Here is a 20,732-nt window from a genome sequence, read left to right as displayed (position 1 = left end):
AACATGAAATACCCCAAATGCCAGACTTAATCCTTTTCTCGTTAATGGTTTTGCTCTTTGATCAATGAGGGCTTTATGCATTGCTCTACACATGTAATCGTCTTACTCCATCTTGCCAGTGTTTCATTAATTCACCTAAGGAAAGAATGCTACTGAACCTAGTCAAGTTAAACTTTGTCATCTGCAAAGCATTCCTAAAGAATTCATTCCTATATAAGTGCATGCATAAGACAAAGCTTAGATTTAAAATGGCCAACAATAAGTTCCTTTATTTCTAAAGTAACAATTATTTACTAGGAAAGAATAAAAGCTTGAGTTACTACTCAGTTTTCTACAAGAAATTCACCATTGCACATTAAGCAATTTTTCTAAAACTCTCCCAAGTTTTTTCTTAATTAAAAAATGTGAATAATTTTCACATATGGTCTCCTGAAGTCTTTTAAAGGTTTGATTTTATTTTCTTGATACCAGAGGTCTAGGTAGCTTTAGATTCAATGTAGGAGTTCCCAGTGGGCTGAACTAGCCTTTCATCTGAATCAGAAACATGTGAAGAATTACCCAAAAGGGCACTTAGTAGGGACTCTACAAACATCAGGATACCATTATTTATCTGCTTGAAACACTTTCTTAAAAAATATTCATTACACTCCTTACAAAACATTCCCTTTGGCTTCCTAGAGACTCCTTCCACATTCTCTCAACCCTTAACCTCCGATAAACATTTAGTTAATTAAATTTTACATTTATGGTTACTTTTCTGGTCCAGTGAGAGATGTTACCTTTTACTCGTACATCAGCTTTTCCTGCAAGTTCTGGAAGAAAAACGCATTGATATTCCCCAGATTTATCATCTGACAAAACCCTGCAAGAAGAAACAAATATAAGGTGATGAAGGTAAAGAACAGATAGGTACAGTCAATTATAGGGGAACTCAAAAGATAGACATGGGGAGTTTAGCTGGTTAGTACCGCACTCAAGAAAGCAAAGTGATATAAATTTCCCCCATTTTCCAAAGAACAGAAAAAGTTGAGTCCATGTGGAACTCTAACAAGAAAGCACTATTACCCGGGTATAAGGCTCCCTTGAAATTCCTATACTAATTAAGAATCTTCTAGAAAGGCCTCTAAGATCCCCTTGATTCTAAAGGCTTTCAAACTGTTTTATGATTCTAGGCTGCTCCCTTTTGCTTGCTTGCAGAAAAGCCCAGTGGTACTTCCCATCTAGACAAAAGTCTAAAGAAACTCATCAAACATTTTAAGAAAAGAAGACAACACAGCCAAGAGCCAAGAGACATGGAATTTTATCCCAGGTCTGCCCAAGCTGGCTGCATTCCCCCTGGGGAAGCCCACATCTTAGTGTTTTCATCTACAAAAGGAAACAGCTGGGCTAGATATTCTCTAAATCCAACATGCTAGGGCTGTAGATTTCTACTCCAGTAAAAATGTGCACAGTATGGTAAATAAACATCAATGCTCCTTACCTTCTGGATGGTAAAGTGCTAGCCTTAAGAGTATTAAAGATTTTTTAAATCCTGCCTTTGATACTCACAAACTCTGTACTAGGCAGGAAGACAAAAAGCAAGAATTAAATAATGCTTGCTCCAAGTGAATTTTTATATTTTTTTTGAGGGGGGAAGGAAGAGGGAGAGATTATTATATACAGGTAAGTATTTCTTTTCATTTATTTGTTAATTATTTCCAAATAAATGAAAAGTAAACTAGGAAGTGATTGCAGGAGGGTGGCAGGAAAAGGAAAGAGTACTCAAGCTGTGCTTCAAGGAGAGTTAGAAAAATTTGGAAAAGCAAAGTTGAATTGATGAAAAGTCAGAAATAGAGAAAAACAAGATAGTCAATTGACCTGAGCCTTAGATCTTCATCTATAAAATGGAGTTCGTACCAGAAATATCCTACTACAAAAGGTTGTTGTGAGTATTCTCTGGGATACGGCATGTAAAAAGTTTTGCAATCTTTGGAGAACTACATCAGTGCTGGTGACCATCCTGCTTCTAATCACTTTCCTTGGGCTACAGGACTGAAAACCAATATAGGCCTTTCAGCCAATTAATTAACTAGCCCTCTAAACTAAGAACACTTTTCATTCACTCCATGAATGACCAATATTGCTCTTCTTATTTCCTGCTATAGATAAGAAAAATTAAGTTACTTTCTCTATGACCAGCCAAAAACTTTACTGTTTAAATTTCAAGTAAAACCCCTAAAAACTTTTGGAGTATTTGACATGACAGAATTCAACATACTAGGTAGCCATTCTTTAAAAAAATATGATTCAGTCTTGCTGTCTTAGGGAGGGAGGTAAGGGAGAAAGAGGAAAAATCTGGAAACCAAAATCTTACAAAAATGAATGTTGAAGCTATTCTTTACATGTATTTGGAAAAATACTATTGAGAAAAAAACCCCACAAAAAAACACATTTGATTCTGTAATTCCAAGGCCCTTCGCTGTAAGGACCCGAATCTTTTATGTCACAACACTGATCACAATGATTTGTTTGTTAATTCTACCAGATGGTTATGTTGCCCCCTTCCCAAAAGCCACTCAGCTGAGGAATTGAGGTCATGGGAGGAAGGCCAGGTTATAAATACTTTAATCCTCATTTTGCTTCCCTGTTGCCATGGGAAGGGAGGGAGGAGGAGAAGGAGTGAAACCCATCAACTCTTCTACTCAAAGGCAGGTCGCTTTGGATCTGAACATCAGCTGGAACCGATAGTAATGAGAAGGAAAAGCTTATTATTATGGTATTTTAATGGGCTAATACTCCCATTAATAGGCCCAGCTCTTGCCATTCTACAAAATAGCTATTCACATTTGGGAATGTTAACTATGAGAGGTTTAACTGGAAATACAGATTTCCAGAGTAGCACAGACAAATTACTCCCAAATCCTCAAAATGGCAACAATGCATACCATCAACAAGATTAAGGTCAAGAGTTTACTTTCAAGCTTTCTTTGGGTTGTCCCACTGAGCCAAAATCCCTTTCTACACCAATCACTAACTATTAAGCATTTATTTTGTTTTAAGTACTAAGGTAGACACTAGGGATACCAGAAGGAAAAATGAAATAGTACTTAGCCTCAATGGGCTTATAGTCTATCAAGGGAGACCACACATATACTTCTAAGAATATGTAAAGTAGCTATTTGATTTTTGAAGGGAAGAATCATAGCAGCTACAGAGATTAGGAAAAATCAGAGTAGGAAATCTAAGAGATAGAGATAAGGAAGAAGATATTCTAGTGGAAAGGGACCATGTGTGCCAAAGCACAGAAAAGCAATAACATGCATGAAGAAAAGCAAGGCAAATTTCCATGTCTATGGAAAGAAGTCAAATACAAAAGATGTGGTAAAGAGAAAGATTTGGCAACAGAATGAACACATGCTGTGTGCTGAGTGAGAGAAGTTGGGGAGCTAGAGTGCCAGCCCAGAGTCAGGAGGACCTCAGTTCAAATTCAGCCTCAAAACATCCTAGCTATGTGACCCTGGGCAAGTCACTTAACCCTATTACTTCACATCCACTCCCCATTCCCTCAAAATGAGAAGTCAAGGTTGACACCAAGGCTCTGAACCTGCATGACTGGTGGTGCTCAAGAGAAACATGAAGGTTTGGCAATTGTCAATGCTATAAAATTATATGCATATAACTTCTAAATAAAAAGCTATAATAACAATAAAAAAAATTTCTCTTTTAGACTATATAACGGGTGAATGTCTGTACCTGTGTGTAGTTTATGTAATAAATGAATTGCTAACCTTGGGGGGAAAAAAAAAGGAGAGAAACAGGAAGGAATCAAGGAAAAGATAATTAGTTCTATTTTGGACAGGCTAAATTCAAGATGCCAATGGGACAACTAGTAAGAATTATGCAATCATTAGTTGGTAATGGGGAACAGAAGCTCAGAATAGACTATGGCGGGAAATTATAGAAAAGATAATTAAATTCACAGGAGCCAATAGGGCCAACTGCAGAAAGACTAGAGCTCAGAAGGGAGCTTTAAACTACAATTACATAGTGATCTGTGAGACAGTAAAGGATCACAGCTTATTACCAGATCTGGAGCCAGAGGGGATTTCAGAGGCCATCTAAGGCTAATGCCTTCATTGGAGAAGTGAGGAAACTGGGGTTGAAGAGGTTGTGGTTGGCCCAAGATCACAGAGGGAGTAGCAGAAAGTGTCAAAGGTGATATCTGAACCCAGTGCCTCTAGCTTCAGATCCAGTATGTTTTCCATTGTTCTTCCGTGTCCTCGACACCAAAAGGGATCTTCCCCGCCCCCTCCCCAGGCTTTCAACTAAAAAGAGAAATGTAGGATGATAATTAAAAAAGGATGATACAGTTGAAGGAAAATTTTTTTAAAGGATAAAGAAGACTTGGGCAGATAGTGAGGTGAAAATTATAGAGAGAAGGGTTGTGGCGGAAGCAGGAAGACAATTTATTGGAGAAGACAGAAAAAGGAATTAAGGTGCATATAAGGAGGACTGACTTGAGTGGAAGAGATGAGGCACCACCATGATAATTGTGGAAATGTGTATAGAAGAATTGCACAATTGGCATCTAAGGGAGGGGAATAAGGGAAAGGAAAAAATTTGGAACACAAGATTTTACAAGGATGAAATGTTGAAAATTATCTCTGCATATATTTTGAAAACAAAAAGCTTAAAAAAAAAAAAAAGAGAGAGAGATGTACCTCATAAGAGACCCAAAGAAAGGAAAAAGGGGTGAGGGACGATATCCAGTGTTTATGAGAAGAGGGAACTCAGGGCAAATAGCTTATAATTTCTCAGTCAAGTAAGAAGCAAGGCCCTCAGCTGAAAGGAACAGTACAAAACTTGAGAGGGCACTCAGCAGTGTTAAACCTCACATTTCTTAGCAGCTTAGAAAAGACACATGGACACATAAAGCTCAAATCCTTCCAGGTACTTAAAAAGTTTGGTCCATGGTAAAGCTCTAGAGTTATATCAATAAAGAAAACTGAAATGTGGAAGCCTGGAATGTGGAAGGAACGTTAAACCATATTCTGTGAGGAATGGTTAAAAAACCAGACACATTTAACACATTTGTGGTCTTCAAATATCCAGAAAGTTGGTCAAGGGGAAAGATTCCATATGTACAATCGCAGGAACTAAGATCAGGACTGGGGGGGTATTTCACTGGAAAGAGAATTCAGATCAATATAGATCAAATAAAACACTAAAAATAGGATTGACTCTTAAAGGACTGGCCTCACCAATACTGAAAGCAGTGACTGAATTCGCTGTTCCAATTTAAAAATAATTAAAAATAATTTTTAACAGCCCAGATACAGAATTTCAGATGAAAAGGACTTCACAAACCCAATTCTTACTGTCCCAGAACAAGAACTTGCTCTATACTATGAACAATGTGTAGTTATTCCACCTTTGTTTGAAGACTTCTGTGATAGTGAAACCATTGTTCTCCTTAGGTAGATCAGTTTTTTACACAGCTGGATCTGCGTCTTTCCATTGTCCCTAACTCTGTCCCCAGAGCCAAGCAAAACAAGTCTAATTCTTTTTCTGTAACACAGTCCTTCAAATACTTGATAGCAGCTCTCATGCCAACTCTAAGTCTTTTTTCTTCTCCAGGTTAAATATATCCAATTTCTCCAACCAAATCTTCTTATGATCTCTAGACCCTTCACTAACTTGATCACACAGCTCACCAAAGTCTCCTTAAAATGGAGCTGCCAGAAATGAACACTATATTCTAGGTGTTCCCTTGTCAGGGATATGATGATTCTCAATGTAACCCCAAAATACAGTTAGCTCTTCTGTTAGCCATTATCTACAAAATCCTTAAGAGCTCAGTGATAACACCAGTCTTTTGGAATCTCCAGTTTTCTGTCATCTGCAAATCTGATGAGCATGTCACTTATACTTTTTATCCAAATCACTGTTAGAAAGAGACATGATTCAAGCAGACAATTATTAATGACTCTTCTTTGGATCCAGTCATTCAACTAGTTCCAATTTTACCTCACTTTGTTATTGTCTAACATATCTACCCTGTCCACAGGGATAGCTGGACAGACTCTGAGGTGTTTCAACTGGATACTTCAAGTCAATATATATAGCCTATGATCTGGCTGAAGTTTTACTATCCCCTACAATAAAACTTGTTGGTCTTCTTTTCATGCTGACAACCCCTGATTTAAAGATGAGAAACTCCAGTCAAACTAGATCCAGTGCTTGGACCTAGCAGGTGCGTATTAAAAACTGACCAAAATTGCTCAACTTTTAAAAAGAATGGGCAGGATGGCTTAAGTCAATCTGTTTAAAAAAAAAAAAAAAAAAAAGACAGTGGTTTTCCAAGATGCTTCAGGTATGGATTTGGTAGAGAAGCTGGTATTACTCTGAAAACCAAGAAATTTTTTGGTCCCCTGCCTTCTCCTTTCATTTCCTTGCTCAATAACCTCAACTTCCAGGACCAGCCACACAGTCATTCTTATCCATGGTGCGTATGAGATGGATGATGAATTTAAAGGGTTTAGGAATAGATTATTTTGGAAGGTTTTAAAGATATTTATTTACAACTTTAAAAAAAAAAAACAGAACACAGAAACATTACCTCTGTAGCAAGATTAATTTTAAGAAATACCTACTCATATTCTGTGACTGTACTATCCGATGTATCTTCTTTCAACACTTTGCCACCCTTCAGCCAACGATGACCCTCAATTTGAGTTGAAGTTTTATTCAATTTACAGGTCAGCAGTGTTCTATGAGCAGAAACATCGACAGCCGTCCAAACGTGACTTCCTACATTTTTACAAAAGAAAAGGAAAAAGTGAGATTTTTTTTTTTTAAAGAATTGGAGGGGGGGAGGCGGAATAAACCACGATCTAGTCAAATTTAAAGCTTTTTTTTCTCTTTTCTCCCACTTTCCTTCTTACCTGCTCATCCCCTATTAATTTTTTATAGTTTTCTACTTTTATGGAGCAAGAGAGAAAAATGGACATTGCTGAACTCTGAGACACCTAAGTATTGAATAGAGACCATATAAAAAACTATTTTCTTCATAGGCAGATAGCATTTCTAGTCGTTCTATTAGTAGGTATATCCTCAAGAAAAAAACCTTAATCCCCAAGTAAATCTGAGTCCTTTCTGAAGGAATTTTACTTATATCTCTAATATATCCTTGTTCGCAATATGTTAATAGCCATACATCTATTTTATTTTAGATTTAGAAACTCTTAAAATTAACCTAACATGAAAATGGGACCCAGCTCACTTCTCATGTGTGAAATGACACCAGCTCTAAGTGCCTTAAATGACTGTTATGTTGATCAAATTAAGAATATGCAAAGTACTTCATAAAGCATTAAGTATCAGTTTTAATTATTACTAAAAATTGTCTTTGCTCTCAAACTCAAGATTTTTTTTAAATTTAAAAAAAAAAAAAAGTCCTTAAGTTGAAGCTAAACTTTCCCCACAAATGATCACTATAACATACACATCTACCATCCTGTTATGCCCAGGTCACCCTGGTGCTACCCAACAAACTGTTCATACAGGGCTGAAAAATGTTTTTTGTTTTGGCCACTTTGGCACAGCCCCACCTTTGAGCTGGCATTATTGGCCAAGAGAACATTTTAAGTCATTTGACTACAACAGCTTTGAATATCAAAAAGCTGTCTTAGGAAATCAAATAAGATTCAAAGTGTACAATGTTCCCAAAGCAGTAACCTATTTTTAGAATAGCTCCAATACTAGGAAAACTCCCCCTGCTTCAAAACCTAGACTTTCAGCTCTGTATGCAAGGTTGGTTTACAACACCAAGAACTATGATCTACTAGTGTAACACAGAAATGGCCACTTCAAAAATGGTTGTATCATCTGGGAAAAGGCAGGATTCCTTTGAATGTAAGGCAAAGTATTCATAGAAGAAAAAACAAAAGGAGTTTGCTAGTAATTAAAACAGAGCCCTCAAACAGAAGAATCAAGACTCTGAAATCTGCAAACACAGAACAGGACTTGGGCATGGAACCATTCTAGGCCTTTGGAATCCAGCACAAGATAGTCAGAAGCATTTTATATCAAAGTCACACAACCCTTTTTGAGCAGGGCCTCAGTGGTAAGGGAACGAGAGGGAGACTCACAGGAGGAAAAAAGTTTCTCAGGTCTACAAAGCCAAAGCAGGGAAGTGAGGAGGGACAATGGGCTTTCAGAAAGCCACGGGGCAGAGGTGGGAGGTGGTGCACTGCAAACTTTAGACATCCAGAGAGATGCGGAGTCTGGTCAAGTGCTTCAGCCTGGCCACTCACGTTCGACGACAATTACGTTCGCCTGGGAACGAACCCACTTGACTTTGGGGCTCCTCGACAAGTGGTTGCGGTCAGGGTCGTTGCTGGCCCGACACTCATATGTGCCCGAGTCGCTGACTGTGAGGTTAGAGACGATGACAGTGCTGGCAGAAAGCTCATTGTAGGTGGCATGTATTCTGACGCGGTCCTGCCGAGCACCATCCCACAGCTGGGAGAAGGCCTCATAAGGTTCGTTTCCTTCAAACCACCACTGGATCTCTGGGATGGGGCTGCCAATTGCCTCACAGTGTAATTCCACACTGTCCTCCACCAATTTCTTTTTGGATAGTGGTGATTTTATAAAGCCAGCTATGAGTCGAAGAGGTATTATTGCAAATGTTAGTTTAAAAGGAAAAAAAAAGGACAAAAAAACAACTCAAAGAAAGCCAATTCTCTAAATCTAATTCCCATACTAACGAATGCAAAGGAATTATGTCCCAAGATCCAAAATACTGGAAATTCCCTGGCCTGGGGAACACCTGCATCCCTGCCCTAATTCTCATAAATTATGAGTGGATGAACCGGAGGATTAACATAATCTCCATTTTAAAAAAATTGTTTTGCAGGTGTGGTCATTCTTTCTAAAGAGCAATGTGACAAAGAAAGGGCAGTGGAATCAGGACTCAGAAGAGTTGGGCCCAGTTTTTCACTGGCTATGGGGACTTTGGATAAGTCACTTTGCTTCTGAATCTTAGATTTTCATTTCTAACTGAGAACTTTATCTGTCCTACCTATCTCAGAGAGGTTAAGGATCAACAATATCTCTATGACATGTCATCCCTGTAAAACAGTCTAGACACTTGGATTATCACCATTATTTTGACGGTACAGATGCATTTTGTTGCTTCTTAGTTACCCACTATTTTGACGTCCAAAAGTTGCTTTTTATTTATCAAATTTAACTAAATCAATTGTTGTATTTTAGAAATAGAAATATTTTACAAATTTGGATGAACCTTCTCACAAAGTGACAAAAGTTAACGAACCATTCTCAAGAAAAGAATACAAAGCAAAAAAAATACATTTCCCTAACTAGGGAACATAGTTTTGAACAACTTTTTTGTGAATAATTTTAAAAAGACTAATGACTGCAAATAACAAAAAACAGCAGCTTCACACTTGTCTTTACCTACTGCTGTTGCTGTGTGTTTGCATCAGACCACTTTAGTCAAGGGTGAAAAAATAGGTGTTGAGAAAAGAAAAAAAAAAGTGCAGAATAGAAGTTCTTAGTTTTATAAATTTAAGTATCCTTTCTTTCCTCCCTAGATATATCAGGTTACTTTGGCACATTATTCTAAAATCTAAACTATCCAAATGTACTTCTAAAGACATCATGTAAGGCAAACATTACCAAAAAGTCACTAGTATCTATAATTATATCAGTTCCTGACAGGTATTAAATGAAATTCAAGTGTCTTCCTGTGATCACAATGTTTCCTATTGTCCAAGCTGCAGCTTAAAAGTAAAGAATGCCCAAGTAATTACATCTAAACTAATCACTGTAACAAAGTCCAGAAAAGATAAAGAACTAGCACAAAATACAAACTTGGTACCTGGCCAGGTATAGTAATTTACCGCAATCCAACAGCCATTAATAGATGTTCCAATTAAGTATATGACAAAAACATCAAGCTTCACTGTCTTACTAAGCAAACCTCCACCAGCTCCTGCTCAGTCTGAGGCAGCTATCAAGACAGAATCCAGGATTTGCCAAAGGTCACCTGGTCACTTATTTGTAAAAACAAAGCAAGAACCCAGGCCTCCTGACCTTCAATCTAAGGCTTGTTAGCAACAATGATTCTGACCAACACATTGGGTTAAGGGGCTTGAGTACCCAGGAAGCCATCTGAAAATAGCAAGCTGTCATTCATTTAGAAACCAAAGAAATTTCTGAATCCTTAAAGAGTTGCTTGGGGCTGGGAATTTCCAATGGTGCCATTAGAACAACAACAAAATCTCATTTCAACTCAAATAACCCAGAAGAAGCTAAAATTTTCAGAAATTACAAAATCAATAGTGTATGTACATGCAATGTTCCAAGTCCTGTCCAGGAAGTACAGCCCTAAAGGCTAATAGCAGCATACCAGGAAGCCCAAGATGCAAAGCCACAGTTCATCTGAGGAACTGAGTTTATAAACTTTGTGTAACAGCTGTCAAGGATGAAGAGATCTATGCTCTCTGAGTGAGCCATTCATTGTCTGGGCTAAGCAAAAATGGAGTTCTTAAGCTCATTTTCTTTTTCTTTTATGTCCCCCAAGGAATGCTGCCTGAAGCCATAAAACCAGATGAACCTTGAGCCATAGACAAAAGTCTGATTATGTATTTGACTGCTCCATAGGAAGGGGTGGGGGAAAAGTTGAGGGAAGAGGTGCAAAGTGAATTAATTTCAAGAAATCAAATGTTAATCAGTTCAATTAAATAAGCATTAAATATCTTCTACATGCAATACATTATTTGTCTCTCCGAATACAATAAAGATGAATAAAATATGGCTTCTTCCTTCTGAGCTGATAGGAAAGGAGCAGGATACAGAAATAAGACAAAAGGATCAAAGCTATATGTGTTAAGATAACTAAGGAAGAAGGAATCATTTTCAACTTGGCGTGATATATGGAAAGTGAAGAGCAAGGAAGCAAGAAAAGCTTCATCGAGGAAGTGGAATTAGAACTGGGCCTTAGAAATGCTACGGCTTCAGGATTTCGAAAGGTAATTTTGTTATTGTTGCATGAAGAAGGCAGAGAAGAAACTAAGGGAAGCAAGGCAACTATCCCAGGCCTGAGGTATGTATATACAGCAGGATGAGCAAAGAAATACAGATTTGGAATGAGATCAAGCTATGTCAAGTTCAGCTGAGGATGTGTGAAGGGGAACAGAAGGATCAAAGGACTTGGCGATATTCCACCTCACATACATACAAGTGAGCCTGCACAAATATTTTGATGGGTGAGAAAGGGTCTGGTAGTAGATAAGTCACAATCTACAAAGTGAATGCTCAAGGGTTCAAGAGAATCAAGGCTTTAAGCCTTTCACAGATTTCATTCCAAATCAATCAAGAGATTCTATAACAGTCTCCTGGAGTCAGTGAAGCAGCCAGCTTCTGTTAGCAGATTAATACTAATCAGTTCTCAACTATCTAATAGCTGGCATTGATATAGCACCTAATACCTGCCAGGTTTGGGCTAGGCACTTGACAATTATCACATCATCCTGGCCTCACAACAACCTTAAGAGGTAGGTACTATTATGACCTTCATTTTACAGTTGAGGAAACTGAGGCAAACAGGTGAACTGATTTGTCCAAGGTAGTTCCTGATGGAGGTCAGGCTTTAACTTAGGTCTCCTATCTGCCAAGTCCAGCACCTGGATTATTTCTGTATCTAGTTTTGCCTTGGTCCAAAAATAATTAGAGATGCTTCTGTACAAGCAAACACCAAACATTAGAAGCAACTGGATATGGTCCTAAAAAAAAAAAAAAAAAAAAAAAGGATCCCTTTGAAGAAAACAAGCCCAAGGTCGCATTCATAATAGAGAATGCTGGCCGGCTTCTAGATGTCTACAAGCTGCTCAGAGAAGAGCTTTTCAGCACAAAAAAACCAAAGTGGGCAGAGTCCTGTTAATCCTACATTTTGCAATTTCTCATCCTCCTCCTTTCTTTCTCTGAAACTGCCATCACCAGGGTCTATACACTTCACCTGATGACTGGTCCAGCTCTCTCCCCATGCCAGTCCATCCTCCCCTCAGTTGTCCAAATGAGCTTCATGAAGTGCATGTCACTCCCCATGTCCTAACTTCAGTAGTTCCCTATCATCCACAGAATCAAATTAAATTTCCCTGGGCTTTTGAGGCTTCCTTAATCTGGCTCCTCCTTACACCTCATCCTACAGCCCCATCCCCACCCTTACCAGCACCCTCCCTCTTCCACACAATCTACAATCCAATGACAGCAGCCTTCTTGCTATTCCTGGAACAAGACATTCCACCTCCAGACTCTGGGTTTGCACTGGCTGTTTCCATGCCTGAAAAGTTCTTCCCCATCATATACCTCAAAGGAATGCTGTGAGGATTAAATGAGATAATATTTGTAAAGCATTTAGCGAAGTGCCCATTCCTTTCTCATTATTTCTATTCCATATCTCAGACTCCTGACTTCCTTCCCATCTTAGCCAAACCCCACTTTTTGCAAGAAATCTTATCAGGTCTCCATTAATGTATCATCCTTCTGAAATTGCCCAAGTTGTTGGCATGTTGCCCCCCCACATTAGAAGTGTAAGCTCCTCGAAGAAACTCCTTTCTTTGTATCCCCAGAACTTAGCAAAATGCCCAACACAAGATCGTGCTTAACAAACGCTTTTAACTAAGAGTCCTGGGTTTTAATCCTACTTTTTACTAATTCATCATATGACTTTGGCAAGTCATAAAAACTCTCGGCCTAAATTTTCTTATCTATAAAATGAAGGATTATATTAACCATCAGCTAAATAATATCTTTTAACCTAAGATATTATGGAAAACACATATGAAAATTTGAGAAATCTGTAGGAAGTATTTACTGTACACCATTTATCACTATTCAGGAAGAATTTACAATGATCCAAGCCTGGCTTTACAGGATCCTTGAAGCAATAAATCACTACCAACCACAAACAGTATACAACTATAGCTTGGATAATGTTAACAGAGTACAAAGGGTATAAAGTTCCCCAGCAACTAGGAGCACTAGGAATGTGTAAATTTCTTTTCCAAAATCAGTCTAAAAGTTAAAACTCTACTACTGCCCCTTGATCCTCTACTCTAAGGAAACCATATGACCTAAGTAAAGTCACCTTCACCTACAAACAGATACTACCTGCTGCTCCAGGGGAAGAAAGCACCCAGAGAGCTTGGATTGTAACCAAAGTTTAACTGAGATAGGGAAAACAAACCAAACTCCATACCCTCTGCTCCCTTGAAGCACAGCCCTACATCTTTCAGATATAATACAAAGCTCCTTCCTAGAAAACTGACTAAATTATACCAATAGAGGTAGATATGAGGATAAAGGAAGCTTCAAATATATTTAACAATCCTATTCTGGCCTTCTCCCCATAAACCCCCATGACAAAAAGGAATGTGAGATACTAAACCATCTGTAATACCTGGCAGCCAAAGTCAGGATTAGTCAGCAAGAGGGATAAAATGACTTCTAAGATTCCCCTCAATTTTCCCCTCAAAGAATTCTTTAATTCTTTGTAGAAAAGGAAAATAATTCACCTAAAGAAAACTAGTAGGAGTTGACTACATTGCAAGATTAGAGCAAAAAACAAATGGGGGTGAGATGGGGAGAAAGAGAGACACAAAAACAAGATTGAAAGTAGGATCAAGAAATTTTCTCTTTTTGGCATTTCAGCTATTGCAAAAAAAAAAAAAAAAAAAAAATCAAACTGATTCAAAGCAATCTGACCCTAACAAGCACTCTCTTGACCCTCAAACCCCCAAGTACTGAGTGCCCAAGTCCTCACCCACCCCCATCCTCCATCAATTAAATGGACTAAATTTTAATTTTCCCTGAGGTGAGGAAGGGAATAAAAAGCAGATGAACCAACTCAAGAAGGGGAAAATATTCAAATGGAATGAAAATTTTTTTCTCTTTCCTGAAATTGCAAGCTGTTCGACTATGGCACAAAACATAAGTCAATAACACAATAGGAAATATTTATAGCAGATTTTGCTAAGGGCAAAAAGCTGGAAATTCAGAGGAGCCCATTAACTGAAGAATGGCTGAACAAAGAGTAGTATTTTCATGTAACGGCATACTCCTGTATAAAATGAGGGAGGGAAACCTAAACTGTGGGTTGAGACCCCATGTGGGATAAAGGAACTGAATATGGGGAAGAGATGTCACAAAATTATCATCAGCAAATGACTGATTTATATGCCCATATAATTACATGTATATATACTCAGGGTGATGTAAAAATTCATTGAGTGAAAAGGAATTGAGTGGAAAAATTTTAAGAACCCCTGATGTAAAAAAGTGAGAAGAACCAGAATAATTTGTACTACATAACATTAATATTATGACAACTTTGAAAGATTTAAAAAAAGTAGTCAAGACAATGAATAACCATGACATCAGACAACCTAACTTCTAACAGAGATGATGAACTAATATAGCAGAATGAAACACTGTTGAACACAAACATGGGAATTTATTTTGCTTGACTATGCTCATTTGTTACAAGGTTAATAAATTTTTATTTTCTTGAAGAGATGGGGGAAAACAAATGCTTGATAAATGAAAATAAAATTTCATTAAAAACAAACCCATGTGGCAAAAATAGCACACAACCTGAAGTTAAAAGTGAATTTATACAAGAGTAAAACCTCTATCATTGGAAAGCTTTTGTTTCCAGGGCTATAATAAATGGAAATAAAGGTGCAACCTTTTTGTTGATCTCATCTTGGTTCACAGGTATCCAGGACAAGGAGCATTGGAATAGTTTTTAATTATGAAATAAAGAAAAGGAACTGAGTGGGGAAAAAAGATAATTAGAAACAGTAATAATTAGAATACTAAAATTAAACATTAGAAACAGAAATTACAGCATAGTGTTATGGTAAAAACATTTAAGTGGAAGGCAGGAATTTTCCAGTTCCAACATTTACTAGCTATATGACCTTGAACAGCAGATTACTCCCTCACCTTGAGATTCAGTTTTCTTTATAATGGGAACAGTAATACTTGCAATTCACAGTTCTTGTAGAAAAAGGGCTTTATGAAAACCCTCCAAAGTTACAGCTATATTCCAAATCTTCCATGTGGATGTACAATACACAGGTGCTATTATTTTGCTATCATTCATGATAAATTATGGTTTTAAACCTCAAAAAAGGAAAAATACCTTACAATGAAGATTCACTTTTTTTTCCCGAAACTCTTCCCCTAATGCATGACAGTCAAGCTGAATTTCTGAATCAATGTAGAACATTAAGCCCACAAAACTTGTAGCTAAAATTTTTATTGCCATATTGTTTTAATGCAGAATCAAACTGAGGAAGAGATATTTATTTCCTTCCCTTTATACCAACATTTACCACCCTATATAACAGATGATGAATAGAATAGCTCCGGGCCTAAACTGAGATAGTCCAGTAAGTGGTTGAAAATATCAAGAGTCCTGGAGAGACAAGCTAGAGTTGCCAAACGGTATGTCAAGAGATCTTTGCTCAGCTTTCCCCACTCTAAACTCCACTTCTCCCCAAGTTCTCCCAAACAGGGGAGGCCCCACCTCAGCAGCCCCAAAGCACTCCATTATTCTAAACTCAAGATCACACCATCTCATCTCCACCTCCGGCCAGCAATTAACCAGCCCTCTCCCTCCGCCATCGCGCCCTCGTCCTCCCCCTCCCCCCCGCCCCAATCCCCTAGGACCCCAGCTCTCCGGGGCACCTCCCTCCTCCCAGCCAGAGCCTCAACCTGGCCCCGCCTCCCCCCCCCCCCCACACACACACCGAGTCCCTACTTCTCGGCCTCATCTTTCCCTTCCCGCCCCCAATTCCGGGACCTTTCGCTCCCAACCTTAGCAATCTCCCTCTCTCCCTCGCGTTCCGGGCTCTAACCTCCAGTCTGTGCTCCTCTCTTCTCCACGGAGCTCCTTCTAGTCTCCGGTCCCCAGCCCACACCCTCCGGTCCAGGAGGCTCAATTTTCTAGCCTACACCCCTCCCACCGGGCCCCTCGAACCTCAGGTCCCCAGCCTACACACCCCTCCCCCCAGGCCCCTTGAGTCTCAATCCCAAAGTCTGCACCTCTCCCTCTCCCTCCAGGCCCCTTGAGTTTCAATTCCCTAGCCTGCACCCCTCCCCCTCGAACCCTGGGCCTCAAGCCCCCAAGCTGCACCCGTCCCTCCCCCATCCCCTCCGAACCCTTGAGCTTCCCCCAGCTAGCACCCCCCCCTCCGGACCCTTGAGTCTCAATCTTCCAGCCCTCCCCGGGGGCCTCAGAACCTCAACACCTCAGCCCGAGTCCGTCACCCCGAGCCCTGCTTGAATTCCCTCAACCTCCAACGGTCCCCGAGCCCGGGCCGTGGGGACCCCAGGCTGCCCCAGCCCCGCTCACCGGTTCCGGAGGTGGCCCGCGCACAGAGGAACACGGTCCCCAGCAGCCACAACAGCGGGGCCCCCATGTTGCGACGTCGGTGTCCCGAAGACTTCGAGCTGCCGGCCCACGTCTCCGTTCGCTAGGTCGCTGCTCGGTCACTCAATCCCTCCAGGGCTCCGGCCGCGGCCGCTATAAGAGCCGGCGGAAGACAGGCTCGGGAGCGCACGCGTAAAACGCGGTGACGGAGGAAAATGAGGCGACGCCTGGGAACGCGGACGCCGACCGGCGGGCTCGCATCTGTAGTCCCACCCCTCGCCCCAGAGGCCCCGCCCACATTGGCATCTGACAACCAATCACCTTCCAGTCCAGGCCCAAGACTCCGGAGATCAGGCGGGCAGAAGGGACTAGCGGGAGGCGTATCTCGTGACATCGCGCCCGCCCACGGGCGGAGCCGGGAGACGTGCGCCTGGTAGGTTAGAAGATGTGAGCTTGTGCACGCTTCAAGCCTCTCCCAAAGTAAACCGAAATGCAGTTCCATTCTTTCGCGTTTTATTTGTAAAGCCCCTCAGATCTTACCTGAATCGGAGAGCTAGAGAAGAATTCAGGGGTCATCTAATTCAACCCCCTTAGGTTGCAGATGAGGAAACAGGGGAGAGGGAATAAATAGTCCACGATCACATAGCTGGTGAGTGGCAAGAGTAGCACTGGAACTCAGAGCCTTTGTCTCCAAGTCCTGCCGTGTCTGTCCAGTCACCCAAGACTCAGCCTTTGTCTCCCCATCGCCCGTGGGGCCCCGCGGACCACAGCGTGCCAGGCCGATCATCACGGGGTTTTCTTGTCCGTGTCCTTCTCCAGGGAGTCACCCGTTGTCAGAGCTCTCCATTGTGACTCTCCATCTTGGGTAACCCCGCATGGCGGAGCCTCCATCGCCACAGGAACCCTTCCAGAAGGGCTATCTTGCCATAGCAATGGCTGTTGGGTTGCATTGAATCGGCGTCATCCTGATTGGACGCTTTTCAGCAGGGCATCAAAAGCAGCAGAACCAGTGAACGTTTCCTCTGGACTCTTCCCGCTCACCTCACCTATCACAAATCTCCTGCTAAACAAGGAAGGCTGGTGGACTCTCTTCTCGGGAGAAACATCTTAAAGATGGCCATTTTGTCCCTCTGTTCACAGATATTAAATCAGTCAGACCAGGAACCCTACTTGTGGTGGCCGCTGCTCTTTACAAACACAATCATGAATATAATAAGAACTTGGAAACTGAGTAATTAAAAAAATGAAAAAACTAAGACCCAGAGAGGGTGTGTCTTGCTCATGGTTGCACAGCTAATGGAGCTCTCCTTTGCTTGTTCGCTTGTTGCTGAGGCTTCTCTTCCTCTGCTTCACCTATCCTTGGACCTTACCAGGATCTCTGTACTCTCCTTCATGAATACTTTCCTCTCTCTCCAATCTCCTCTCAATAGTTGGACATTCTGCTTTTTCTTGCACAACATGATAAATAGGAAAATTTGTTTAAAAGAATTGCACTTATTTAATCTATCAGATCGTTTGCTCTCTTGGGAAAGAGGGAGATAAGGAAAGGAGAGAGAAATCTGGAATATAGTTTTATAAAAATGAGTGTTAAAAGATATCTTTACATATTATTTGGAAAATAAAATACTATTAAAATCAATAGATAGACATTTCACCTCTTCCTTGTCCTCTGCTTTATTTTATTGAGGCAAACAAGGCTAAATGACTTGCCCAGGATTGGTAGTACTAATTTATCTGAGGCCAAATTTGAATTATCTTGTTTTAGAATCTCTCGTACCCTAGTTCTATTCCCTCTTCCCTTGCCAATCCTCAGCCCAGAATTACTTTCATCCTCCTTTTTACCTTCCTCCTCTCAGTTCTTCTTCTTTCTCCTCCAAAGCTGCTAAATGAATTACAGGAAGTCTCACAACTGTGATGACGGGATACAGTATTATTTCATGTCTTCCAATCTCAACAAGGTCTCTGAACCCTCCCTCTTCCCAAACTCCCCTATTTCTCTCAAAAACACCACCAATCTTCCAGTCTCCCAGGTTAATAAGCTCAGCATCATCCTGAACTCCTCACTCTCCTTCATCCCACATATACAGATCCACACAGACCATCAACAAAAAAACCACCCCAACAATGTTACCTTTTTCCTGACTCTATATAGAAAGGTACTTCATATCAAACCATTTTCTTAACTGAATTGACTTTTAAAATTATCCCCTCACCTCATCCCCCAAAATTAACAGAATTCAGTTTAGTTTCTTATGCTCTTAAAAAGGCAGTAATCAGGGCAACTAAGTAGCACAGTGGATAGAGCACCAGCCCAGAAGACAAGAAGACCTGAGTCCAAATCTGCTCTTACTTAATACTTTCCTAGCTGTGTGACCCTGGGCAAGTCACTTAACCCCAATTGCTTCAGCAAAAGAAAAACAAACAAACAAACAAAAAGGCAAGTATGTTTCTATAGTTTCTGTAAGAGATATATTCAAAGAAAGGATTACACTTAGAGCTAATTGTGTCCTCTATTATAAGGATGGGAGCTCATCAGCTTTCTCAATGAAATTAATCAGAAAGATGAAGCAGGTTTAGACATTTCCATTCAATCAATCAATCAATGCAGTTCAGCTAGATATGACATGAAATATGTTGTGATTGGCTGAAGGCTCTTTGGATAAAACAGCAAGCCAATTAGGAATCCAGGATTCAAGAGCCTGACAGATTAGAGGAGAGAATAATTCCAGTCTTGCCTCAAAGAAAAAATTGCTTGTGGGGATGGGAGGGAAAATAGCTTTATCTTCTCTCTGTCCTTTTCTCCTTCCCCACAAAGGAAGGACCTTGGGAAATTTGGAGTGTGGGAAGATTTGGAATTAGATACCCCTAGAATTCTAGGTGTAGAATTCTATACCATTTTGGAATAGGTAGCCTTGTACTGTGAGAGGAGGAATTGAGATAAGGACCCTCAGTTTTCCCAAGAAATGGAAAGACAGCAAAGAGAAGGAAAGGGAATGTACAGACATCTAGATGAGTGGGAGGGAACTGTCTGCTGGGACTTTCACATTTATATGCACTTTAGAATGAACAGAAGGTTCCCTTCACAACTGCCATGGAAGGAGTAATTGGCAGAGATTATAACTCATTTTATTTATTTATTTTTGGTTCAAATCTGTAATATCTTTAGAGAACTCCATGATGGGGAAGTTCCCCAATACCTCTAAATTCTCCAATTAGTAGAGAAGTTAATTTGCCCAAAGTCACACAGTTAGTATATGTCAGCGACAGAACTTGGACCCAGAGCTTCCTGATTTAGAACTAAGCTTTCCGTTCATTTTGATAATTTGCCCCTCAATCCCCATTTTGTAGATGAGGAAACTAAAGCTCAGAGAAGAATGACCTGCACAGCATCAAAGACAGTGAGTGGCAAAGTCAGGACTCAAATCTAATGTCTTCTGGCTTTAGATCTAGGACTCAGCTTCAAATTTTGGTTCTGTATGTTGAACTTGCTGGCTTCTAGGTTCAACTTGATGGCCACCAAATTGAATTTGATAGCCTTCACGTTGAATTTGATGGCCTCCAGTTGAACCTGATGGCCTTTCATTAAAATCTGAGATTCTGTTTCAAGAACAAAAATCTAGAGGTTACCTACTCATTTTAGAGATGAGAAAAACAAGGCATATGGAGTGACTTGAAGGGCCTATGAAATTTGTTCAAGGTCATAAACATAGTAGAATCAGGATGTGAACTTGTTTTCTCTGACTGCAAATGCATTTTTTTTCTACTGCATGGTTTTGTCATTCTGAAACCACAATTTCTTTTACTTCATAATATTCGCAGAAACTTGGCTCTCCCCTGAGGCAGTTAAGTGACTTCAAAAGATATAAAGATAGGCTTCAAGTCATAAAGACCTGATTTCAAATCCTTCCTTGGACATTTACTTGCTATGTAATTCTGGGCAAGTCTTCTTTCAGCCTCATCTGTAAAATCAGGGCATTGGATTCAATGGTCTCTTCCACATCTAATTCTGAAATCCCATGATCTTTTATCTAAAGCACATGACCAATAGCAAGCCTGGACAACTTGAGTTTCTTCTCCTCTCTTGAATGGGTAGAGTCCAGACCTTTAGGACAGAGTTACAAGTCCCCAGGGTGAAGATGGAATTCACTGGAATGCCTCTAACAACCACAAATGCTTGTCGATTGATTAATGGACAGACTTCTCATCTGGAGGGAAGCCAGACCATTCTAGTCCCGTCTTAATGAGTTGGAGTTCAAGTCCCAGATGAGAGCTTAATTGTTCCTCT

At 40.2% G+C, this 20,732-nt stretch overlaps 1 protein-coding gene across 3 annotated transcripts in view; it reads right to left on the bottom strand.

Annotated features, from left to right (window-relative positions):
• The window catches only part of BSG (basigin (Ok blood group)), a 28,563-nt gene extending 11,898 nt beyond the window's left edge, over window positions 1-16,665 (bottom strand). The window contains exons 1-3 of one of the 3 annotated variants that reach the window (XM_051972433.1): window positions 16,430-16,665; window positions 6,633-6,789; window positions 780-862 (exon numbers count right to left, since the gene is read on the bottom strand). In XM_051972433.1, coding sequence (XP_051828393.1) covers window positions 780-862; window positions 6,633-6,789; window positions 16,430-16,496 — 307 coding nt within the window. In that variant the 5' untranslated portion in view covers window positions 16,497-16,665. The remainder of the gene's footprint in view (window positions 1-779; window positions 863-6,632; window positions 6,790-16,429) is intronic. The other 2 variants (XM_051972431.1, XM_051972432.1) reach the window with 2 other exon arrangements.
• Between the last annotated feature and the right edge of the window lie 4,067 nt (window positions 16,666-20,732).

The sequence above is a fragment of the Antechinus flavipes genome, chromosome 1 (genome assembly GCF_016432865.1).
Source record: "Antechinus flavipes isolate AdamAnt ecotype Samford, QLD, Australia chromosome 1, AdamAnt_v2, whole genome shotgun sequence".
NCBI classification, from domain to species: Eukaryota; Metazoa; Chordata; class Mammalia; order Dasyuromorphia; family Dasyuridae; genus Antechinus; species Antechinus flavipes.
This window is presented reverse-complemented; position numbering and strand designations above follow the sequence as displayed.